Source organism: Lygodium microphyllum, chromosome 8, assembly GCF_053477565.2.
Source record: "Lygodium microphyllum isolate KBCC chromosome 8, Lygodium_microphyllum_v1.1.10, whole genome shotgun sequence".
Lineage (NCBI taxonomy): Eukaryota > Viridiplantae > Streptophyta > Polypodiopsida > Schizaeales > Lygodiaceae > Lygodium > Lygodium microphyllum.
The window spans coordinates 120,725,311-120,752,501 of NC_141142.1; the positions used below are offsets into that span (position 1 = coordinate 120,725,311).

The 27,191-nt window shown below is 39.3% G+C and overlaps 1 protein-coding gene across 3 annotated transcripts in view; it reads right to left on the reverse strand.

Annotated features, from left to right (window-relative positions):
• LOC148032807 (hydroxyacylglutathione hydrolase 2, mitochondrial-like) overlaps positions 1–17,543 on the reverse strand; it is a 96,619-nt gene extending 79,076 nt beyond the window's left edge. The window contains exons 1-3 of one of the 3 annotated variants that reach the window (XM_087683479.1): positions 17,389–17,543; positions 2,124–2,276; positions 602–805 (exon numbers count right to left, since the gene is read on the reverse strand). In XM_087683479.1, coding sequence (XP_087539605.1) covers positions 602–805; positions 2,124–2,276; positions 17,389–17,418 — 387 coding nt within the window. In that variant the 5' untranslated portion in view covers positions 17,419–17,543. The remainder of the gene's footprint in view (positions 1–601; positions 806–2,123; positions 2,277–17,388) is intronic. The other 2 variants (XM_087683481.1, XM_087683480.1) reach the window with 2 other exon arrangements.
• Between the last annotated feature and the right edge of the window lie 9,648 nt (positions 17,544–27,191).

Below are 27,191 nucleotides of genomic sequence, written 5' to 3' on the forward strand. Positions count from 1 at the left end.
AAACCTTACGATGAATGAAGGCATATAGCTACATGAAGAATACAATATATTACAGGCAAAAGCTAGTTATCAATAGGAAACCAAGTTCCAAAAACTTCATCTTATGATACTTGAAATTCTTTGGAGGTATCTCACATATCTACCAACTCACTAGAAACCAAATGCATAAGTATATCTACTCAATGGACAAATTGGAAAAGGCTGGATAAACAAGCCAAGAAATTACAACTAGCATAAATGTCCCTAATTAGTTCTAAAACAGTCCCTGAGGCTTCATTTAGGCCAAGTTTCTGTATCAGAAAATGACAGCATGATATATCATTTGATGTCCTTTGCAAAGTTAGCACAGTGCACACACTCTGGATCCTCCTTTGGGCAATGCACCTCTAGCACTATATACCAACCACAAAATGGCTGAATCCAGTTCTTAAGAGTGGCAAGATCAAGCAGCCACATACTTGACTATGTTAGACGGCAAACTAGAAATCAAAGATTGTCAATAAATGTTTCATCTTGATTCTAACTTGTATTTATTGAATAAACATTTGCAGCCTGCTTTGTTAACACTTTCACTTCTGCAGTCAAGCAAAAAATAGCTTACCTTGGCATTATATCTTTTTTTCAGATCAATGTTTCCTCCAGTGTGATCCCAATGGTGATGGGTATTAAGGATGTAAGTCAAATCAAAACTCTTTTTTTTCAAGGCTTTTACAACAGGCTCAGATTCAGATGGATCAATAACCCCAGTAATGCCAGCTTCAGAATCATGCAGTAGATATGCATAGTTGTCCTTCAAGCAAGGAATCTGTAATGACAAAGTTGAGATCTACATCAAAGTGGTTTGTGAGTAACAGACAAGTTACTTCCAAAACCAATTCTTGAAGGTATTAAGCATGTTACAGTTGCCCCTCCAATGGTTCTCAAGGATTATCATAGTCAGTTAGTAGGTCTATCAAATGCACTTTTGTACACAAAAACCATTACATAGTAAGATTTTAGCTTGATGATGCTACAGAATATGCTGCTATAACAGCAAACATGCAACAGTTTGTGCTCCAGGGCAGCAGCTCAAATGCAAGTATTTTGGCAAACAATGATACCATGTCAGAACACCAGTGGAGTGCATAAATAAGTGAACAAAGAGCATACATGCAAAGGCTCAAAATCCAATCTGACTATACGAATGAAAAGTCCTGCGTACAATCATTTGGCATGGTCCAACAAATAGTTCAGCGTAGTAAAAAATGGCCAACTGCAAAACAAATGCCCAATTTCCCTCATGAATCAACAGTGAGCTCACAAGCAGGAGATGACCAATCTGCAAACAGTGAGGGTGGATCTACTAATGGATGGAGACTCAGGTTTCTCCAGCACAATGTTCTTCACATACTTAAAAGAGCGTCCAATTACACCTGCCTAGGCTGCTGTTAACTCAACTGCAGCCAGAAAGGACCCATGCACTATTGACAACATATGCAGCATGGTCTAATGGAATGATATGTCAGAGTAAGGAACACTTTGGGGCATGTACTTTCCTCAAGTGGCATGATTCAAACATTTCAAACGGTTGAATAATGTTGATAGCTGCAGAGAGACTCTCGACACTGACAGAAGCTTCGGCAGCAGTTTCTTCACACTTGGATTTGGCCATGGCCTGTTCTTCACATCACAAGATAGCCACCCTTGGTGGTGCTATACTCCACCACCATGGCTTCTATCCCCCAGCATCCCCAGACCACCCTCAAAGGCTTGTATATATGAGTGGATTTTGATTTGTAGACAGCTCTAGCTAGATTGTTGAGCATTTGTACTTCATCATATTTTTATTCTGAGAAATATAATTAACCACACCTTCTTTTTTTTTAAAGTTGATATTTCATTTTGATTAACCTTTTTCACCCCAAAAAAAAAAATTTGTTGGCATTTCATTTTGATTACCCCTCAGTAGAATTGTATGTCCATCTGGTTGTCTGAGCAACCTACCTCAAGCTTTTCTGTTTACTCTCACACTAACTAAAATAACTGTGATACATGTAAAATATCACACTACACTACTCATTTTCACATACGTATGCATGTCAGAAATATGTTGGACTACAAAAAGCCAATTTAACCAAACATACCAGCTCAATCTGGAGAGATGCCATCACATAGCTGCGAAAAGAGTTTGCCCTAGATGGTTCATATATCAGCCACCTAGATTTCGATAGAGCACTTGGTAAACTGCAGAAATTTCTTTGGAAAGGACCAAATCTTTTAGTTAAAACCCCACAAACCTGCAAAGCATGGTCATGGTTATGATGCTTCTAAAAAAGTTCACACATTTAACAGACTCAAACTTTGTGATAAGTGGTAATTCATAGTAGTCAAGAAATGGGGGGTTCTTGCTTTCCCGTGACTTCAAAACTTGCAAGTTGGCTTCCCTCCAAATATTAGCTGAGAGTGCAAGCAAGATCCATGCTAGCATTGCTCCTACTCTGTAGATACCATAGCTTGCATGCCAAATGAACAAGAGTGCACTTGCATCAGGACCCTCAGGCCTCCTCCTATGTGACTCTACCAGGGAGGACTAAAACCAAGTGTTCAACCAGGCCTAGTGATGCACAAAGTGATACTTGATACCCCGACCTCACCAAATTAGCCTTAGTTTTATCCGCTCGACCACCACCTTTGAGACTTGCAAGTCCCATTGAAAAACAATGAAGACATCTTCAACCTTAAACCATTGATGAGTAAGACATTGGAAATTAATAATCTAACAATCATTCAGAAAGTAAATGTCTTTTAAGAAGGCTTTTGTTGCCTCTTCCAGTCAAGCATATGCCACCTGATCAACATGAAAAGTGTGTTCAAATATGTAATTTGTAGGGTTGGCAGTAGCACCATAGGTTGACCAAAAAGATACATCTCAATATAGTAATGAAGCTCAAGTTCACCCATAATCACTGTCAAACGTGTTTAGCAGCCTGGTCTCGAGTTATAGAACATGGGACAGGGTGCAGACAGGGATGAGGAAGCAGGCAGGGATGGGCGATGGGGCAGGAGATGGCAAGACCTAGGTAACAAACAAGGGGCTGGACCGCATACAAGACACATATGAAAAAAGGCAATGCTTAGGCATTTTCTCATTTCATGTGTAATTACAAACAATATCCGAGAAAGAATATCTGAAACTTGGAAGATATCAATTCAATCTTAATGATAGACATTCAAAGAAAGGTGTACTCATGGAGTGCAAATGCCAGGGTCCAAACATATGTGCTAAACTTTCAAGTCACCAATAAAATGATGAAAAGTTCGAAGTAGAGTGTCATAAGGGGCTGAACCCTATCGGCTGTACAATTTAGGCTAAATCATACGAGAAAAAAAAACAAAGACCTGCTAAACAGTAAAGTGGTCATACACCTGAACTGCTGAAGATTGAAGTTTGAATTACAATCTAATACTAAGACACAAGAACTACGCAAACTTTCAAGGCACCAATGAAATGATGAAAAGGTAGAAATGAAGTGTCACATAGGCTGAAGCCTATAGCCGATACAATAACAAGGTCATTGGCCCTTTCTACACCAAGGCAATTCCTCTTGTTTGAGGCAACATGAGAATAGGTACCACAATTGCTCTAAACAAGAGAAACTCATAGCCCAACTACCAATACAAAGAGCCAACTATTACAACCAAACATTATCAGATCCAAAGTGTTTCCGCCCCAAAGTAGCCCAAATCTTGAAATGGTCATGTGTATCAATACATTCATATGTACCACAAAAGGATCTATAAGCAAAAAGCTACTGTCTCATTTTGCACCTAGTTCTGATGACACAAAATTGGCCATCTCACAAGTGTATTGGGGCCTAGATCACGTGTCTTATTAAACTAAATATAGATTAACATTGATGTCGCATGGAAACAGAAATAATAATTGGCATGTTTTTCCTTACATCTAACTTAGTGAGACAAAGCACATCTTCAAATGTGGTTGCATAGGAATGATTGGTAGAGATTATGAAGAAGAAAAATATGTATCCCTTATAGGTTTTAAACCTTACCGCTTTTGTTTTATGCGATGCTCTACCAAGGCCTATCTGGAATAGGTAAGACATGACATCTTTTGCCTGTCATGCTTTACCCTTTTGACATGTGATGCATGTCCTGACAAACAGCTCTACATCATGCCTCAAAGCTGGCCAATTAAAAAAATGCTCCACTACCTTAACTATGACATCAAGACCTCTGTGTCTGAAAGATGATTCGGGAAACACAGAAAGAAAACGATGAACAAAATCCTGAGCACGAGTGCCTATTCTCCTCCCAACCACGCCTAGATAAGTGCTGGCACCTCTCTCCTCGTTTCCTCTGCCAGCCGTCAACTTTTCTTGAGTCCTACTATTCTTGGACTCTCTTACTCTCTAGGCTCCCCTTAACCCCGTTCGGGCGCCCAAGAGCCCGGACGGTCATTCTCGTGCTTGTTCCCCTAGATTTACCTTAATGTCACATTAAATGTCACTTTAATGTCACATTCCATATTTATGACCTTAACGTGACATTAAATGTCACTTTTAATGTCACATTAATGTCACATTTCCTTCCCCTTAAGAATCGGTTTCGTCCTCGAAAACGATACTTGGAAGGTCTAGCTGTAAATCGGGAAACCTTTTCTTTAAAGTACTTACTCGCTCCCATGTTGAGCTTTCTTCTGAACAATCTTTCCACTTAACCAAACATTCTTGATAAATAGTATTCCTCGTTTGTCTATTACGAACATTTAATATTTTTTCTGGTTCATGTGGATTAGATTGGTCATAGAATAACTCCTCAATATCATCATTTAAGATTAGATTATCCAAATCACCCAGCTTCTTCCTTAATTTACTTACATGAAAAACTGGATGTATTTTACTACCAAGGGGTAGTTGGAGCTTGTAAGCCAATTCTCCCACCTTTTTAAGTATTATGAAAGGACCACAATACCTTGGTGAAAGCTTTGGACATTGTCCCTTTTTAATAGTTTTAGTTTGTTCAGGCACCTTAAGATAGACCAATTCTCCTTCTTCGAAGGAAATGTCTCTACGGTGAGGATCTGCATATGCTCTAGCGCGATTTTGAGCTTTTTTAATATTTTCTTGAGCAAATTTTAACATACTATTCATATCCTCCAAAAAATCTTTAGCTGCCTGAACCTTTTCCTTATGCAGTCCTACCGCAAAAGGAGCTCTGGGCTGAAACCCATACATTAACATAAATGGACTATATCCGGTGGAAGAGTGCTTGGCACTATTATATGCAAACTCTGCTATCGGTAAATACTCTTCCCAATTAGTTTGCCTTTTACTTACATATGCCCTAAGCATATCTTCAAGAATTTGGTTAACCCTTTCAGTTTGCCCATCTGGTTGCGGATGATCCGCCGTACTCATGCTAAGTTTAGTATCCAATTTCCTAAATACCGCACGCCAAAAATGGCTATCAAATTTTCTATCCCGATCAGAAACTATATTTGACGGAAGGCCATACAATCGGTATATGTTCTCTACGAACAATCTGGCCAATTCTGGTGTTTTAACATCAGTTGAAGTTGGAATGAACCGAGCCATTTTGGTTAACCTATCCACAATCACCCACACAGAGTCGTGCCCCCTCTGTGTTCTAGGTAAAGTAACAATAAAGTCCATGGAGATACTCTCCCATTTTCCCGAAGGGATTTCTAATGGATGGAGAAGTCCTCCCATTTTTAATCTTTCAGCTTTATTAACCTGGCATTTATTACATTTGACCATATAGTCAAGGACGTCCTTATTCATTCCAGGCCAATAGAACTGCCTTTTAATAAGACTATAAGTCTTATTAACTCCCGGATGTCCCGCACTAGGGGTATCATGACACTCAAAGAGTATCAAGCGCCTTATTTCTATATCTTTCAGGACACATACCCTACCCTTGTAGAGTAAATAACCATTATCAATGGTAAAATTCTTCCACTTGAATCCAGTTTGAGCAACCCCTGATGCTCCATTTCCTTGTTGAACATCCTCAGATATTCCTTCCTCAGTAGAAGCACTTTCATTTGGATCCCCATTTTTTATTGCTTCCCATATGTTGGAATATGCCGGATCAACCTAGCATTTCCCTTTTAAAGATTCAAGCAAGTTGGAAGTAAACTGAGTAAAACTCATTTCATTAATGATGGGCATTCTGCTGAGTGCATCAGCTACAATATTATATTTTCCTTTTCTATATCTTATCTCATACTCGAACTCTTGGAGGAGTTCGGCCCATCTGGCTTTACGCCCGTGTAAATCCGGTTGATCATTAAGCCACTTAATGCTTTCATGATCCGATAAAATCAAAAGTTTGGCACCATACAAATAGTGCCTCCATTTCTTCATTGCATATACTATTGCATATAGCTCCCTCTCATAAACAGAATAATTCTGTTTTGCACGATCTAATTTCTTGCTTTCAAAAGCAACTGGTCGACCTTCTTGTAATAAGACCGCGCCTACCGCCTTATCACTAGCATCAGCTTCAACCACAAATGGTTTATTGGGATCCACTATTAATAATACTGGAGCTGTAGCAATAGCTACCTTAAGTTTTTGAAAACTTTTATTTTGATCTGTTCCCCAATTAAAACTTTTCCATTTTCCTTTAAGTTTGTCTGTCATTGGAACAGCTATTTTGGCATAATCTCGAATGAATCTACGATAAAATCCAGATAAACCTAGGAAGATTTGCAACTCTACCAGGTTCCTTGGAGGTGGCCATTCAATAATTGCCCTTACTTTTTCTGGATCCATGTTGATTCCCTCTTTCGAGATAATATGCCCCAAATATTTGACCTCTTGTGCAAAGAATTCACATTTAGTTTTCTTTGCATAAAGGGAATGTGTTCTTAACAATTGGAATACTAATTGTAAGTGTTCCAAATGTTCTTCTCTTGATTTACTAAAGATCAAGATATCATCCAAGAAGACTACTACAAAATGTCCTAGATAGGGCCGTAAAACACTATTCATCAGCTTCATAAAAGTAGCTGGTGCATTATGAGGCCAAAAGGCATCACCAAAAAATCATAATGCCCATATCTAGTACGAAATGCTGTCTTAGAAGCATCTTGTGCCTTAATTCTTACTTGGTGATAACCTGATCTTAAATCTATCTTTGTGAAGAATTTTGCCCCTTGTAATTGATCAAAAAGATCTTCCATTCTGGGCATAGGAAATTTATTCTTCACCGTTATTTTATTAAGGGCTCTATAGTCAACACAAAGTCGCATAGAACCATCTTTTTTCTTCACCAATAAAATTGGTGAAGCCCAAGGTGAATTACTGGGTTGAATAAACCCTTTATCTAGGTAATCCTTAATTTGTCTTTCAACTTCTTGATGCTGTGTTTCACTTAACCTATACGGTGGTTTTGAAATTGGGTGTGTATCCTTATTTATATCAATTGGGTGATTTACATCACCCCTATCTGGTGGAAGGCCACTTGGTAAATCAGAAGGAAACACGTCTTTAAAATCATCTAACAAACTATTCAATTCATTATTAACATTCAACTCACAAACATAAGAAAAATGTTGCTTTATATTACAGAAAGTAAAAGTAGTCTGTACAGGAAGAGACCATAGCATATATACCTCACAAACTTCCTTCTTTATCAGCTTCTGAACTTCAGTAGAACACAGCAAAGGATTATCAGATACTTCATGTTCACCTTGAATGACAAAAGTCTTACCATCCCTTTCAAATTCCAGTGTATTATGGTGATAGCTACGTTTTAAGGATGGTTCCAATCCCCATAGCCACTCCCTCCCTAGAGCAATATCAGCTCTTTCCATATTCATTATTTGGAAATCAAGCTTATATCTATATCCTTGAATCTCAATTTCCAAATTGGATACCATTGTATCCCATATTTTATTGTCTTGGCCTTGCATCATACGAACAACATATTGATGCTCACTGTTTTGTTGGGGAAGTTTCAATTTTTTGACAAGTGCATAATTTATAAAATTATGTGTGGCAGAGTCATCAATCATGACTCTAACCCGTTTTCCAGCTATCAATCCATGTACTCTAAGTAAATCATGTGGCCCAAAAGTAGGCTGCCACATAGAAGTTGACATACAACACTTATGTAGTACATCCATGTGCAAGACCTCTAAAGATTTGTACTTTTCATGGCCCTTTAATTCTAAGGTCTGCACTACATGGATTTGTTTTTCTTTTCCCTTGCCCTTGTCCTTATCATTTCCTTTGTCTTCCCCCTTTTTCTTTTAAGGGCAATTCCAAGCAGCATGGTTAGGGGATAGGCAATTGAAACACAACTTTTCTTTTTTGGCCTTATCAAAGTCATCAGGACTTAACTTTGGCCTCATATATGGTTTCTTTTCAAAAGGTTGTTTTTTACCCTTTAAAAATGGCATTTTTCTTTTAAATTTGCCCACAAATTTTGAGGTTTCCAATTCCTTAGACTTGGGCTCTGTATCAGTGAGACTAGTGAGTGTACCTGGACGCATACTATCTTCATAAATTAATGCAAATTTAATTGCCTCTTCCAACGTCTTAGGTAAACTCCGTTTTACTTCCTTTTTATAGGCTTTATCTAGTCCTCTAATGAATCCTCTTGTTTTTTGGAATTCATCTATTCCTTCCAGTTTGAGGATTATCTCACAATATTCCTCCAAATATGTCAGCAGGGGTCTTCCCTTTTGTCTGACATAATCCCAATCTTCCCAATTTCTTTCCATTTCATTTTCAGGAAGAAATTCTTTCAAAAAGACGGATTCAAATTGAGTCCAAGTTTCAGGTATTTTATTCGCCTCCTTTAAAGTTCGCCACCACTTATATGCTTTGGGCCCCAAAGTTAAACTAGCCTCCAGTGCTTGGAGATGTGGTGGTGTATTTTTTAATTTATGTAAATCTTCCCATTTTTGGAGGAAATTAAAGATTGTGTCTTTATTCCTATCTTTTTCCTCCCCGTAAAATTGAGGTGGTTTCATATCCTTTAGAACTGGATTATCCCTCAATTTATGGTAAGGTTGGAGTTCCTTAGGATCTCGCATAGTCACATCTAAATCTTTCGATGAAGATGGGACATCTGAGGTTTCTATCTTATTTTTATTTCTTTCCAACAATAAAGTTAATTGAGATTTTATTTCAGTGAGTGTTTGGGTTAAAAATTCCATTTGAACCCCCTGAGCTTGCACACGAGCAATAAGATCATCAAATTGCTCTCGTGTAGCAAAAAATTCTTCCCACTGTTCTTCTTGTATTTCTGGTTCTTGGGGATCTACCATAGGGTGGTCCCCAGAACTAGAACCTTCCATTACTTTCTCTTTCCCTCTTTCTGCCATTAATACACTGGAATTGGAAAGCAAAAATAAGAAATTTGCATACAAAGTAAAGTACTTCCCTGATTTTAATGGCAGGCAGTGGCTGTTGATTTGGAAAGAAACTCGAAGAGTAAGAAACAGATTTTATCTTCCCGGATTAGAACAGTGAAGCAATCATGCTGGAAATTCAATTTCCTGACTTCAGTCGTGTATGACATTTTTCCGTCCGTCTCACAGCAGTTGTCTCACGCACAACAATCGTGACAACAGTTGTGTCACGTTTCACATTTTGCCTCCATTGATCACTATCAGATCACGTTTTGCCTCACGGCTGATGCCTCACGACTGATGCAGCTGACGCCTCACCTTTTGTTGACCAGAGACGAAATCTTTTTGTCTCACGCTGGTTCATTCTGCAGGCGTTGACCAGAGACGAATCCCCTTTTCGCCTTACGCTAGTCGTTTCACCCAAAAAAAAAGTCACTTACGTGACGTGGCATATCACATATTTCTTCTTCGAAATGTCTTTCACGCGACTGGTATGCTAGCGGGCAACCCGTCGACTGATGGCGGGCAACTCATCGATAGAAATGCTGGCGGGCGAGCTTCAGCTTAATTAGCGAATGGTGGACAGGCAACTCGTCGACAAAAACGAATCACCAAACCATCGATGAAGAAATCCACACATCCACACGACACTACATGTCGGCTCTGATACCAATGAAAGATGATTCGGGAAACACAGAAAGAAAACGATGAACAAAATCCTGAGCACGAGTGCCTATTCTCCTCCCAACCACGCCTAGATAAGTGTTGGCACCTCTCTCCTCGTTTCCTCTGCCAGCCGTCAACTTTTCTTGAGTCCTACTATTCTTGGACTCTCTTACTCTCTAGGCTCCCCTTAACCCCATTCGGGCGCCCAAGAGCCCGGACGGTCATTCTCGTGCTTGTTCCCCTAGATTTATCTTAATGTCACATTAAATGTCACTTTAATGTCACATTCCATATTTATGACCTTAACGTGACATTAAATGTCACTTTTAATGTCACATTAATGTCACAGTGTCCTACATATGAAGGAGCATGACATTCAGTGATAACTCTAGGCCTCAACTGCTTTGCGACACATAGTCATCCATGCATTATCATAAATCCATCTCTAAGCACAATGTGCTCATGCCTCTAGCCATTGCAAAGCTAATCATAAACATTAGCAAAGTCCAAATCAGTAGCATATTGCTCTTTCATGGCATCCAACTCAGTGTGATAAGCCATGTTGATGGCTGAAATTTGTGGCTTACATGACAGTGCATCAGCCACAACATTCTTCTCACTATCAATATGTACAATCTAAAAATGAAACATAGAGAGAAAATTTGCCCATCTCATATGTTTCTCTGACACTTTGTTTGCATCAAAAAGTATCTCAAAGTCTGATGATCTGTTTGCATTGTAAAATCAACCCCCAACAAATAATGTTTCCATGTAGATAGTGCATGAATTACAACCACAAGCGCTTTCTCATAGACCTGCAAATTCTTCTCTGCATTGTGGAAAATTCGACTCTCATAGGCCACAGCACAACTATCCCACATAAGAACAGCCCTAATGTTGTTACCACATCCATCACAATGAACAACAAATGACTTTCTTAGATTCGGCAACACAAGCACAGGATCTGAATTCATCTTTTCCTTTAATTTTTCTATTATTGAAATTTCCACTGCTATCCATCTAAATAGCACATTTTTCTTTCGCAAAGCATGCAATGGAGATGCAATTTCAGCAAACCCACATACATACTTCCTATAGTAAGAACATAAACCCAAGTAGTTGCAGATATCATGTATATTTTTAAAAGGTGGCCATGATCGTATTGCCTCAACCTTTGTAGGTTCCATGCAAATACCATCTACCGATACAATATGCCCCAAAAAGTGAATTTCATGTAAAAATAATTCACTTTTCTTGTCATGATAACTAGCCTATTCTTATGCAGTTCATTGAACACAATGTCCAAGTGTCTTCTATGCTCTGTCTCATTCTTTGACTAGACAATTATGTCATCAAAGAAAGTGTTCACAAATCCTCTATGTGGCCTAAAAATGTAATTCATCATCCAATTAAAAGTGACAGGAGCATTCGTAAGCCCAAAAGGCATAACAAGAAACTCATATAACCCAAAAGATATCCTAAAAGTTGTCTTAGGCACATCCTCTGGTCTAATAAGTATTTGATGATTCCCACTTTTTAAATCTATATGGCTAAATATGGCTACCCCTTGCAATCTAACCATAACATCATTGATTCAAGGGATCGGAAACCGATTCTTTATCATGATCTTGTTCAAGGCATGATAATCAATATATATACGCCATGAACCATCCTTTTTCAATACCAAAAGCACTAGAGAACAAAAAGAAGATGAGTTGGACTGAATCAGCCCTTTTTCTAACAACTCATTTACCTAACTCATAATCTCCTCCTGTTAGGCTGTACTAACTCTATAGGGTGGCTTATTAGGTGGGCTACTTCCAAGGATAAGATCTATATCATGATCTTCAAGCCGTTCATGCGGTAGCTGCCCTGGAAGTGACTGAGATAACCAATTAGCATACATTTTCAAAAATGACATGTGATTCTTCTCTAACTTAGACATAGTCCCAACATTCTCACTATCATCCTTATCCTTAGTAAAAACCAAGTTTTGCTAAAAGATGATTTTTCATTACTTCAAAAATCGCAATTGTTGTATCAAGATGATTTTTCATTACTTTAGAAAAGGCAACTGCATATACAACAGGGACAGATTCCCTTTTAAGTTTACATCAAGTGTGAGTGTCTTTCCCTTATGTGTGAGTGTCTTTTTCTTATACTAAATAGTGATCTCTTTTGCACAAGAATCAATCATTGCATGCATACGATGATACAATGGCATTCCAAGTAATACATCACAACCCTCAAGTTGAGCAATGAAGAACTTTTTGCTGTCCATATAATCCTATATATGTAACCAAAGCTCTCCAATAAGTGGTGTGACAGACTCTGCATGGCCTTTATATACCATTCCAACTTTCCCCATGGATCCCATCTCATCAGAGCTCTCTCATTCCTAGACGGGGGCTACTATGTCTACAAAGATAAAGTTGGCTCGTGCACCATTATCAAAGAAAATCGATGCATGTTAATCCCTAATTTTCCCCCATGCTCTGCACAACTCAATAGCATCATCATTGGGCTGGTCACTAACAACATTGTGCACCAATCCCACTGATGTTTTAGGCTTTTTTCCCTCGGGATCTCCCTAATTTTCTAATTTTTCTAGCTATTGCCTATTGGAACAATCCCTTGCAATGTGACTCCTGTTCACAAATGAAACATTTATTTGCAGCCATCCATTTCCTACATTATGTCAATATTTTTTAGCCCTTTCTTTGTTGTTTTGGCCTCTTTTCAGTTGATTTTCAAATCTTTCCCTTTTCTCAGTCTTAAACAACTTTTTACTCAGCTTTTCCCCACTCTCTACAAAGCCCGAATCTTTTCCACACAGCAAAGTATTTGCTGTAGCAATAATCTCTGTGAGTTGAGACATACTAGCCACAGTGGATTTTATGCAAAAATCCCTGATTCCTTTGGGCAGCCCACAAACATATTTTTCCACTTACTCATGAAGGGATACAAGGCAATAAAAAGTGACGGGCAGCAATGCATCCCAAAACTTCTTATTATATTGCTCCAAATTCTTACATTCCTTAGCATCCACCGTATTTCAAACTGTCATGATGTCCACACGAAAGGTACTTGTCAACCAATTCAATGCAAAATATTTACTTGAATTGTACCCACGTTGACAGTGCTCCTTGCATTAAAAGAGTGGACCACCACTACAATACATTCCCTTTCAAGAAAGTGGCTGCCTTTCAAATCTTGGAGGACTTGATGAAGTTTCCCCCTAAATAGGCTGCACCAAACCGCTAAATGAAAGTCAAAAGTTTTTTGCCTATCTTGTGCACCACTAAAGGACTCAAACTTCACCACTTTTTCACCCTCGTCATAATCTTTTGTTGCCCCTTTGGGTGTCAAGTTATCATACACTAGCTGCTGCAAAAAGGGTGCATTTGCTGAATTTACATCAAGACATACACCAAACAGAGCATTTGCATGACCAGCACTCATTTCTTAAGGCCCATAAACATTCAAAGGCGCAGATGCATTACGAAACATGCTACTTTGTGCCCCAAGCATCAAGCCAATGCTGGCGGACATAGGGTTTTGCACATTTCCAGCAATACCCGAATACATTGGACCTTGCAAACCATGCATTGGCTACTGCATAGCATAGGGATTTGTCCCATACATTCCCATATGCGATGCACTCAGGGCTGCCTTGCATCCTCGCCCATTCTTGCGGAGAATGTGGATGGGACATTCACATTCTCCGCAAGGAACTCATTACAAAGTTCCTTGTACTGCATATCTTTCCTATGGTTTTTTCTCCAAGGTCTTATAATAGAATTTTTTGTTATCAAACAAAAAATGATGTGAAATTGAAGGAACAAAACCAGCAAACTAAAGGTACAAGGTTGGACTCTCCCAGCCCCCTAAAGACAACATAAAGCATTAGTGAGGGTGCCAAATAGAGGCAAGGGGGATGGATACAAAATGATGAGGAGGGCTGGTGATAATAGTCCAACTAACACAGTGGCATGGGGGTAGGAGGCATGAAACGTAGCCAACTGGTAAATCTAGCCGCCTAGCCATAAACGCTGTCAAAAATGCTGTCCCATGGAAAGATCTCTATCTCGCCACATGACATTGCTGCCTGCCTGAAACACAATGAAAACAGGCTATCAAGACATATCTCGAAAGGACCTCCACCTAAGGTGTCTAGAGGAGAGAAACTTGTGGACAAAGGTTGTGTCAAAGTTCCTAATGTCCTCACCTAATTCATATTGAGGCTCACAAGGAGGAGATGATTATACAAGACACACATCTACTAATAGCATTATGCTCTCAATGAGGAGGAAATGCATCCACCCCCTCATCTTTATCTACCATACCAAATATTGAGATGCCCATGAAGTACATGCATAGAAGATATTCCAACTACCCCTTTGTCTTTGCTTCACATTGCATTAGGAGTTGTGCATCAATCAAAGTCTCCTCACACGAGGCTGGCCACCTCTCCACTCAAGGAGGATGTACCATGTTTGGGATGATTGGTGAACTCTCATCTTCATCGTAGCTAGCCCAATGTCAAGTTTATATAATCCTTTTAATTTGTATGAACTAAAACCCTTCTTTGTTGCTCCTTTTTCTTTGCAAGACCCGGCTATAAACCACCATGGAGACCATGACCAATATCAATATATCAATGTCCATAGAGGAGGCCCTAAAGGTGTGTGTATATATATATATATATATATATATATATATATATATCCTCAAGCATACTTGTTACTCTACCTTCTACTTCATTTGAGCATGTTGTTAAAACTAATCAATAACAATTCCCTCCCATCCCTCACTCTTCATATAATACTTGATTCTCTTTTCTTCTTTTTTTTGGCTTTCAGTAGCTTAGGATTAGATTGAATACTTGCATCATCCACATTAGGTTCAACTTCTTCAATGTCAAGTACAATAGAATTAGGATCTTCTATTTCAGCTCCAAGTTCGTTTTAATTATCACTTCCACATGTCATGTATCCACAAGTGCATGCCACTTTGCACCCCCATACTCCTTTAGTCAAGAATGCCACCTATGCACATCATATCTCACACCTACCACAAGTGAGCACACATACCTATCCTATGATGGTTCTGTTGGATACCCCCCTCACTCCCTCCCACCTTGATCATATCCGTCAATGGAAGGCACAAATCAACGTAGCACATATATTCTTGTTTTGTATAGACTAATAAACATAATGTGTCATGTAAGTATTTCTTTAGAAATTATCATTAAATTATTTTTTCTTTTTTTCTTAAATTTTAGAAAATTTTGTAAAACTCAAAAATAGCAGTTTTAACTTCTCTATGAAATATCATTAATAAAAACATAATTTTCTATTAAGAAAAATTTCTATTTTTTCTCAAAATAATCATTTTTTAATTTTAAAAACTATTAAACAAACTCTTAAATTTCTCCAAAAAAAATTAGTAATAGATATTCAATGTGATCCTAAAAGAAGATGCTTTTGGTAGGGTTAGCATACAAGTGATCAGCTTTCAGTCGCATCTAATCATTGGAGTCATCTTATCAAGCCCTACGTGGCAAGATATTGAACCCAACAATGCCTCCAAGTAGCCAATATTTGGGACACAAGCTTCATTGTCGTATTTCATGGTTGTTGTATGATCATAAATACATAGATAGGCCTAGCTATTGCTACGCTATGTTACCCTAGATCGGACTGGCGAAGTCTAGTACTACTTCTAGCCTCTATGCTCCACGTCCTCGGCTACAATTTCTCCTCGATGGTATCCCATGATACCGTCATCTGCTCAAAATATGCTGCTGTTATGAAACTTGGTGATACCAAATATCCTTCTCATTCACTCTTACTCTAATTAAACTCTTTTCTCCTAGCTCTATTTGACCCAACCACCCTACTTATTCCAGACTTCTCTTGTGGTGCATTGATTGGGCAGCATTGGCCTCCAATATCCCACAATTGTTAATGACCTCCCTTTTGATACAACCTAAGTCCACCATCCTATTCATATATAATCTCAATCATGAGCTACACGAGTTATCCATTAAGGAAGAAGATGATTAGTCACTACACTTTGAGTTTACCACCGCTAGCTCCCCAAAGTCATATGACAATTAAGTTTAATTGTTCTTAAACAAGTTTCAAAATACTTCTAGTTTATGAAGCCAAACGTCTCTTTACCTTACCTACCAATCTTTTATGAGTTTGAGTGTCAACTCTTGCATTATGCAAGGTTGCATGATCAAGTTCACAAAAAGATATTCCCGAAATTGTCCACTTTGGAGGGGTCTCTTGTAATCTCTTCTTTGAAGGGGAAATCCAAAGGTGGCTAGAACTCTCAAGACGGGAAGCAAGCCCTAAGGAGGGTAACAAACCTTCTTCCAATGGAACCTAAGGATCTAGACCTATTTGGCAACAACTCCCTAAAAAGAATACATTTTGCACTCATTGCAAGCGCTTAGATGCATGGATCTACCACTACCATTTAAGAGCTAGCAAGCCCAAGACGGTTGAGTTTCCCAAACCACAACACCCATAGATATCAAGGAGAAAGATAACCAATAAAAGTTTTCCAAACTATCTAACTTGAAAGTAGAGTCTTTGGCAAAGACAACATAGCCTAACATGCATGACCATACTCTTATACATAGATACATAGTTTTTTTTTTTTTCCGTGACATTCTCGTTCCTTAACTTTACAAATGTTTAAGAAGAATAGACTACATATAAAGTTGATTCAGGAAATCAAAAAACTTTGATGAAACGCATCCATTTGAGAAGTGTGTCTAAAGTAGTTATAACAATTAAATGACTTAGCTTTCAAGAATGCATACTTTCTTTATGTCCAAATCGTCCAGAAAGCCCCAAATGAAGAACTTGGACTATTCATAGATACATTCCTGCATGTGCTCGGTTGATTGTGTGCATGGATGCATGCACCATACATATATACTTACATGCATATATAGAGACAAGGATTAGAGATAACTGTGCTTGCTTGTTCCATGTGTAATGAATGCACGCACCATACATGCATACATAGATACAAGAATCATATTGCCTATGCTTGCTTGCTTGCATGCATTATGAATGCAAGCACCGTACAGAGATACATGGATCATACATGCATGTGCTTGCTTGCTTACATGCGTACATAGATACAAGGATCAGCGCTTGCTCGCTTGCGTGAATTATGGATGCAAGCACCATCCATACTTACATCATAAGTACGTACGTACATATATGCACGGTGCATATATATACATACGTGTTAGTATCCGGCAGTTTCTTTTCCATTGCTGAAGAAGCACAAGGATGGATACAGGAACTCACAGAATGGGGCAGTAGAAGTGAGGAATTCATGGGAGCGAGCTGCGACGCGGTTCCTCTTCGACGGTGGATTTCCGATGTCTGCTTTCGTGTGCTGCTTAGATCCTTTTACTCATCCACCTCCGCCATTAAATCCTTTGCACTAGGATAAAGAGGCCAATAGATTGGCATCTAACAATCTTCCATTATTAAAAAAATTTCCAAGTGAGTTGCATACATGTTTTTTAATAGTCAAACTATTTATATTATATAGAGCTCAAAGAAAAATATTAAGATATTTTGATATTTTTATCAAGTAACTTTAGTTACAAATGAAAATTTCATAAAAGAGGGGCAATGAAGGGCCAATAGAGTGACACTCCAGGATGCATTGCTTTAGGGTTTTACAAAATCTAAAATATAAAAAATTTTACATGGCTCAATTGTTTGGAGCTCATCGGTAATTTTAAAAAATTCATGTTATATTGTTAAGTGACTAAAAAAGCCATATATTTCTTGTACAATTGTCACTCAATTGGGGTGAGGTGTGTTTTCCTTTTGGAGAGCGCTACTTTATTGGCCCCTTTACCCTAGTGTCAATAATACTCCGCACCCTTAGGCATGTTTCATATGGCAAGAGGGTTTACGAAGAGATAGTATATAAGACATGGCATATATAGCTCAAAATGCACATGGTCAAGGCACAAGAAGCCAATTGTAAGAGATCTCAAAGCTTTGCTCCATTATTTTTGACAAAAAAAAGATTGTAAATGATTGGGAGCAGAGAGACGTACATGCTCTGTGTCTGTGTGTGTTTGACACTTCACATCTACAAGCACAAGCAGTAGCATGCAACAGTCTTTTCAACACTCCACAACTGCACGCACAAGCAACGATGCATAGTAGCTGGCAATAGAGGGCATTGGGCAAGTGAGCCATTGTTCTCTCTCCGTGTCATAGTTTTCTTCTCTCTCCTAAAAGTCCTCTCTCATGCCTCTCTCTCTCTCTCTCTCTCTCTCTCTCTCTCTCTGTGCACGCACAACATGTGGGGGGACCTGCCATCGTTGATCTTCCCTCTCTCTCTAATAGATCGATCCTTCCTCTCTCTCCAATGGCATCAGTGAGGTTTGTGGCTATGCATTGAGGGGCACCCAGGGAATGGAATAGCACCCACAACAGGTCCTTAGAATCATCCACGATAGTCACAAGGAGCCCGGCTACAGGGCCCGCCTCACATTGTAATAGCGGCGTTGCCAGATTGCCTATCCATCGATGGGTGTACCACATGGTGGCAACTGAAACAAGCCAACGATCTTCCAACTCCATCCCATTAGTAACTTACATCTCTCGAGAAGAGAGGAGATGACCAACATCATGCGGGGGCAACATTTGGAAGGGCTAGAGCTTCACAAGAATAAAGGTCCAACCAGATGCTACCATGGCACAGAGAGAGAGAGAGAGAGAGGCGTGTGGGGGACCATTAATGACCTGCAACTTTCCCATCTTCTTCATTGACTAGTCCGACTAGATGCTACCATGGCAGGAGAGAGAGAGATAGAGAGAGAGATAGATAGATAGAGAGAGAGAGAGGATGGAGGGAGATAGAGAGAGGTGAGGAGAGACAAAGGAAGAGAGGTGAGGAGAGACAAAGGAAGAGAGGTGAGAGGAGAGGAGAGAGGAAGGTGAGAAGAGGGAGAGGGAGGAGAGAGAGAGGGGAAAGAAAGAGAGAGAGAGAGAGAGAGAGAGAGAGAGAGAGAGAAGCATTGGCAAAGAGAGGTGAGGAGAGAGAGCGCGAGGTGAGAAGAGAGAGAGGGCGAAGAAGAAAGAGAGAGGTGGGAAGAGGGAGAGAGAGAGAGAGAGAGAGAAGCATTGGCAGAGAGAGAGAGGTGAGGAGAGAGATAGAGGGAGGGGTGAGAAGAGAGAGAGGGAGGAAAAAATAGAGAGAGTTGGGAAGGGGGGAGGGTGAGGGTGAGGGTGAGAGGGAGGGAGAGAGGCGAGAAGAGGGAGAGAGAGAGAGAGTGAGTGAGTGAGTGAGTGAGAGAGAGAGAGTATATTAACGTCTCTAAAAGGCCAATGTGGCCTATGAGACCAAAGCAGTACATACAACGATGGTGTGTTTCTCATCTGGAACGAGAAAAATATGAAAAACATGCCTGTAAGACTGAAAAAGAATGAAATAGTGTCCTATAAAAGGGAAACATGTCAGTGATCTGAAAGTGAGAGTAGAGAAAGGAAAACTCTCCATCAATGATATGTCTGTTCTCTAGGGAGGTGTATCTCTGCATGGCTGAGGCGTCTCGGCATCTGTCTCCTGTGGTGCTCAATGATGGCTTTAATTTGTCCGTGGTGTCGATGTCTAGGCCTTCGTCCGGGTGGATGTGGGCGCCTAGATCAACTAAGTGCCACTGCTCTATCCAAAGGGACACCTACAGAAGATGAGGTCCAATGATGATGTACTCCTGTAGGCTGTGTGGTAGTAGTAGTGGTATCTTCCATACTCTGTCATGTATCAGTGAAAAAGTCAGTGATTGCTCTCTGTCTATGTGAGCCGAGCTGTGGGGGCCTCCTACTCCGTAGAATTGTTGCTCTATGCCTTTGGAGCTCCAAGAGGAAAAATCCCAAGCATCTGTGATCCTCAAACTGCATGATCCGTCTCAGGGGTCCAAAACCCTCTCGAAACAGACAGTGGTATCTACCTTGTATGTCATAATATACAGTGCATTGGCAAATGTAGTGTTCCTCTGTCTCTGGCTTTCTGTCGCATAGTGGGCATATGCGTTCTTCTATCTGTATACCCTCCCATCTGCCTGTCTCAATCCTCGGGTGGTGGGATGAGGTGCGGACCTGACCAATAACTGTGCGTAGTCCATGAGGCAGCTGTGTGTCCATGTAATTGGGTCGGGTGATGAAACCATCCTCAGATACCTGAAGGAAGTGGGTCTGGTAGTGTGCCATCCTCGTGCCATGGGGGGAGGGGGGTCGGATCTAGGTCTTCTCCGTATCTAACTTCAGTATGTTTGCTCTGATCACATGGTTTAGCTCTGATCGACTTAGGTCAAGTGTAGGGCAATCCAAGCTATAGTCAAAGGGGGATAGTCTATCAATCTGCAGCCCATGTAGACTCATCCATGTACTCATCTAAGCATACCAACAGTGTCTATCACCGTTTGTTGCTAGTTGTCTAGAAGAGGCTAGGGCTAGCCGTGGGTATCTATCTTGGGGGAGCTCCCATAGTCTATGTATGAAAGTCACTGCCTGGACCAAGGCCTCGGCCACCATGGGTGATGCTCCCAACTCAGCTCTGATAATCTCATGTGGGGTCGAGCTCTTTGCTCATATCATACGTGAGATCATCATTACCAGTGGTCTTTCCATATGCTCCCATCCGTCATAGTGTTCCTTCTCTGGTCCATCCTGGTCTCCCAAAGGCTATCTCCTCATGTGAAAGAGAGGGGGGAGAGGTGAGAGGGAGAAGAGAGGGGGGAGAGGGAGGGAGGTGAGAGGAGAGAGAGAGAGAAAGACAAAGGTAAGAGGGAGAAGGAGAGAGAGAGAGAGAAGAAGAAGAAGAAGAAGAAGAGGAAGAACAGAGAGAGAGAGGTGAGGAGAGAGAGAGAGAGAGAGAGAGAGAGAGAGAGAGAGAGAGTAGGTTAGTTGGTAAGAGAGAGGGGGAGAGAGAGAGATTGTTGCTTAGTTTGTGATGGTATTAGTTAGTGGGTCATTGTAAGTTAGTTGTTAGTTGGTTAGTTTATGATGTTGTTAGTTAGTAGGTTATTGTAAGCTAGGTGGTGAGAGAGAGAGAGAGAGAGAGAGAGAGTTATTAGTTAGTGAGTTATTGTTAGTTATTAGGTTATTGTAATTTAGTTATTAGTAGGTTAATTTATGATGTTATTAGTTAGTTGGTATAAGTTAGAGAGAGAGAGAGAGTTATTAGTTAGTGAGTTATTGTTAGTTAGTAGGTTATTGTAATTTAGTTATTAGTAGGTTAATTTATGATGTTATTAGTTAGTTGGTAAGTTAGAGAGAGAGAGAGATGGTAGCTTAGTTAGTTAGTGGTTACGTGGGTTAGTTAGAGTACATTTTTGTAAGTTAGTTATGGGTTAATTATGAGAGAGAGAGAAAGAGAGAGAGAGAGGGATGGCAGGTTGGTTTACTTCGTGCGATTTAAATTATTATCTTATTCTTTGTTGGTATTTTGGTTTGCTTGGTATAGTTTTGTTTGTAAGGATTGGTCGCTTAAGCAATTTTTTATGACTGTTACCCACGTTGGTGGTCTCTCTTTCAGGTTGTAATTTTGTTTTCTTGTATTTGTTGCTTTATTCGTTATTATTGGTTTGGTGAGAGAGAGAGAGAGAGAGAGAGAGAGAGAGAGAGAGAGAGAGAGAGTTTTGTTTATGTTAGTGTTAGTTTTGATAATAACTCTCTCTCTCTCTCTCTCTCTCTCTCTCTCTCTCTCTCTCTCCCACACCTCACTCTTTCTTTCTTCTTCTTCATCTTCCTCTTCTTCTTTTCTCTCTCTCTCCCACACCTCACTCTTTCTTTCTTCTTCTTCATCTTCGTCTTCTTCTTTTCTCTCTCTCTCTTCCCTCCCCTCCCTCCCTCTCTCTCTCTCTCTCTCTCTCTCTCTCTCTCTCTCTCTCTCTCTCTCTCTCTCTTAGTTGGTTAGTTAGTTAGTAGCTTGGTTGGTTGGATAGTTAGGTTAGTAGGCTCTGTCTTCTTTATTGTGAGCTAGTAAGTTATGATGTTAGTTGGTAGGTTGGAGAGAGAAAGAGTGAGTGAGGACACAGAGAGAGAGATATGGTATTAGTTGATTGCTAGTTGGTTGGTTTTATTATGTTAGTTTGTGTTTATGTTAGTTGGTAAGTTAGTTAGTTAGGTGGTTACACACACACACACACATATAGAGAGAGAGAGATGATATTAGTTAGTTGGTTAGTTATTAGTAGGTTCCCTTCTTTATTGTGTTATTAGAGTTGGTGATTGTTATCAAGGTTGGTGGCTTCTCTTTCTCTTTTCTGGGTTGTAGTTTTGTTTTGTTATATTTGTTGGTTTATTTGTTATTATTGGTTTGGTGAGATAGAGATAGACAGACAGAGAGAGTTTTGTTTATGTTAGTGTCAATTTTGTTAATAGGTTCTCTCTCTCTCTCTCTCTCTCTCTCTCTCTCTCTCTCTCTCTCTCTCTCTCTCTCTCTTAGTTAGTTAGTTAGCAGGTTGCTTAGTTGGGTAGTTATTATTGTTAGTAGGTTGCCTTCTTTATTATGATATTAGTTTGTGTTTATGTTAGTTAGTAGGCTAGTTAGTTGGGTGGTTACAAAGAGAGATATATATATATGATATTAGTTAGTTGGTTAGCTATTAGTAGGTTCTCTCTTCCTCTTCTTCTTCTTCTTCTTCTCTCTCTCTCTCTCTCTCTTTCTTTTTCTTGGTTAGTTAGTTAGTTACTAGGTTGGTTAGTTGGGCAGTTATTATTATTAATCTTCTTTATTGTGAGTTGGTAAGTTATTATAAGTTAGTAAGTTATAATTATGTTGGTGTCAATATTGTTAATAGGTTTCTCTCTCTCTCTCTCTCACCATCACCATCATCATCTTCTTCTTCTTTCTCTCTCTCTCCACCTCACTCTCTCTTTCTTATTATTATTATTATTATTATTATTCTTCTTCTTCTTCTTCTTCTTCTTCTTCTTCTTCTCTCTCTCTCTCTCTCAATTGGTTAGTAGGTTGGTTGGTTGGATAGTTAGGTTAGTATGTTTTGTCTTCTTTATTGTAAGTTACTAAGTTATTGTAAGTTAATAAGTTATGATGTTAATCAATAGGTTAGAGAGAGAGAGAGAGAGAGCACAGAGAGAGATATGGTATTAGTTGGTTGGTTTTATGATGTTAGTTCGTGTTTATGTTAGTTAGTAAGTTAGTTAGTTAGGTGGTTATAGAGAGAGAGATATATGATATTAGTTAGTTGGTTAGCTATTAGTAGGTTCTCTCTTCTTTTCTCTCTCTCTCTTAGTTGGTTATCTATTAGTAGGTTCTCTCTTCTTCTTCCTCTCTCTCTCTCCTCAATGTCTCTCTCTCATTCTTCTTCTTCTTCTTCTTCTTCTTCTTCTTCTTCTTCTTCTCTCTCTCTCTCTCTCTCTCTCTCTCTCTCTCTCTCTCTCTCTCTCTCCCCTTCTTCTTGTTCTTGTTCTTCTCTCTCTATCTCTCTCTCCTCACTCACTCACACACACACACTCTCTCTAGGTTCTCTCCCCTCTCTCTCTCTCTCTCTCTCTCTCTCTCTCTCTCTCCCATAATGCTCTCTCTCTCTCTCTCTCTCTCTCTCTCTCTCTCTCTCTCTCTCAGAGTACGTTGGATAGTTAGGGTAGTAGGCTCTATATTCTTTATTGTAAGTTAGTAAGTTATTGTAAGTTAGTTGGTTGATTTTATGATGTTAGTTTGTGTTTATGTTAGTTAGTTGGGTGGTTACAGACAGAGATCCATATTATATTAGTTAGTTGGTTAGCTATTAGTAGTTTCTCTCTCTCTCTCTCTCTCTCTCTCTCTCTCTCTCTCTCTCTCTCTCTCTCTCTCTCTCCCATTCTTCTTCTCACACACGCGCGCATGCATAGATAGAGAGAGAGTAAGTTGGTTATGTTGGTTAGTTAGTAGCTTGGTTGATTTTATATATATATATATATATGGTTAGTTGAACTTTGCTGGTATTAGATTTAGAAGTTTTCGTTGTTTCTAAAATTTGAGAACACTTTATTTATCCTTCAAGGTTAGCACGTGTTTTTTGTCCAGTATGGAAGCTTCTACAACAAACAAGAATGTTTCTGTAGAAGATGTTATAGAATGCACTCCTAACGTGCAAATGAATGTACATAAAATGAAGGAGGTCAAAAGGAAGAAGGCAATTCATCGTGCACTCAAGCATGTTGGAGGACATGAATATAGTTCTATTGGTTTCTTGAGGTTCATTCATCACTTGGATGGGATTGAAAAGCAAGTACAGACACTATTTTGGCATTAAAAATCATTGATTTCTCTTTGTGAGAACATTGGTGACCGTCTACAGAGGATCGAGAGAATGTTGGAATAGAAATATGAAGGGCACCTTGTTGATGGAGTAATGATACAGGGCGAGTTAGAAGAGATTAGGGGTTATATAGGTGACATTTATGAATATATCGAGAAATATTGATAGCCATGTGTTGGATCTTCGGATAATCAAGAAGAGAAGTTGAAAGACCTTCTTAATAGTGCGAGCCGTATAGAGGATGGAATATACAAGTTTTACAAGAATGAGAGCTTCTTTGTACCAAAGAACATTGCTCTTGATGTGCAACTTACTTCTTTGAAAGTTCATCTTAATAGATTTTCAACAATGTTAACGTAGATGAATCGCCCTGTGCAAGCTCATCTTCTTGCACTAGAGAATATTTCCCTTGATATGCAATTTGCTTCTTTCAAAGTTTATCATAATAGGTTTTTGGTAATGTTAACCCATGCTTCTTTGCCATGATTTACTTAGTATATGTAATCCCTACAAGACTTCTTAAATGAGTTGAAATCTTCATTTTGAAACACATTGTCTGTCTCTTGCAAATTATAAAACTATTTTAAAAACATTTCAATATTCCCTCTTTCTCTCTTCTCTCTCTCGATTACTATACAATTTTACTAAAGTGCTTTAACTTAGATTAGATTAGATACATAAAATGGTTGAAGCTTAGACGTATTGGGACGCTTTGTATAATTCGGTTTTGCAACTAGGGTATATATGCCCCCCCTCTCTCTCTCTCATGTGGGTGGCTCATGTGTGGCTTCTCTGCTGCGTGTATGTGTGTGTGTCTCTCTCATTCTTCTTCTTCTTCTCTCTCTCTCTCTCTCTCTCTCTCTCTCTCTCTCTCTCTCTCTCTCTCTCTCTCTCTCTCTCTCTCTCTCACAGTTGGTTGGTTGGTCGGGTAGTTAGGTTAGCAGGTTCTGTCTTCTTTATTGTGAGTTAGTAAGTTATTGTAAGTCATCTCAAAATGTAGTACTATTTGGCACCAATAAGTATTTCGAGACCCAGACACCTTCCTATGTAGGACACATTCTTTTCTCTCAAGAATATGCAAATGTAGGTGAATGAACATCCATTGGCATGGCCTTTAGGCAATGCTTGGCTAGCCTTTACTGAGTGCTATGTGTGCATAGCACTCATACATAGCCATATATGCATTCTTTCATGCATTTAGGGTCTTCATTTGCGAATGTGTGTAGCACTTATGTTTTGAATAGCTGTGAGATTTATTTGTTGTGTGACTCTTATGTTCTCTATTAACATATGAATTATCCAATAGAAATTGTGTTACCCAAATGCAATTTTATGCATTCTGTCTTCAAGTGTGTGAAGGTACTAAGGTGTGCATATTGCGTGGTGGTCGACTATTGCAATAGTTTGTTGTTGATGCTTATTGTAGTATAGAGCAATGCAGGTTAACTTGGTGTCGCCAAAATTAGTCAGTGTTGCGATCAAAGGCCTACAAAGGCTTGGCGGACATGGCAAGGGCAGATGATAATGGGCCAATGCAGATTGTTGGTGCTCTATTGGCAAGAGGATAGTTTTACCATCAATATTCATGGGTGGGCCAAGGCACATGTATCAATTATATCAAGATGCCATGGCTATGGTGTGATGCAAGGGAGAACTTGACCTTTTTATAACAAAATGACATGCAATCCAAAGTGGTTGGAGATAAGTAATGCTTTGTTTCTTGGACATGGTGCTTATGATCATCCAGATTTGACAGCTCGCACGTTTCATAAAAAACATGCTGATTTAACGTACATGTTGTTGCGAAAGGACCTCTTTCAAAAGGTTGCAGCTATGTCACAGTGATTGAATTCCAAAAGAGGGGGCTACCACAATTATCATACTTTGCTAATTTTAGAGCGGTCTTTTAAACCTTCTAAACCATGTCACTATGATAGACTAGTTTGTGCTAAGTTGTCGAATAGAGTTAAGTTTCAGCCTTATTTGGGACAATTTCAAAATGCAACATTCATGACCCTTGTGGAGGATTAAATCCCAAGAGTCCCTACATGGAAAAGGGTAGATATACTAAAGACTACGTGCGAAAATTAATGGGCATGGCACAATTGATAGTTCTGGCTATTCCATCTATCAAAGATGAGATGATGGAAGCTCTATGATCATAAATGGTAATGTTATTGATAAACAATGGGTTGTTCCATATAATCCTTACTTGAGTAAGAAATACAATGCGTACATAAATGTGGAGGTGTGCTCGACAATAGTAGCGACTATTAAGTATGTGTATAAGGGGCATGATCGTGCAAACATAAAATTTTCTATTAGGGTGTATTCAGCATGGAATGATGGCAATGTTCATGAAGTGGATGAGATTCAAAGTTATTTGGATGCATGATATATCTTTGCCTCTTAAGCATGTTGGCGGATCTATGATTACCCAACCATTGCACAATGAAAAGCCTAATATACAATGTTTGTAGATGCACTTGTGTGGTGAGAATTATGTGGTGTTTCTAGATATAGATAGTATACCAAATGTTGTGTAGAATGAAGACCTTAAGAAAACTACTCTTATTGAATCATTTGTGTGCAATCGCATTCATCTAGAGGCTAGGACTATTTGCTATCAAGACTTTCTGGTGTACTAGGTATGGAATGCATGACATAAGATGTGCCTACCTATGGTGAGCTCTACTATTTGCATATGCTTTTAACAAAGTGTTGGGGATATACTTCTTTTGAAGATCTGCATATTATTGATAATGTGATCTATGATACTTTTAGGGATGCTTGCATTGCAAGGGGTATGTTGAAGAG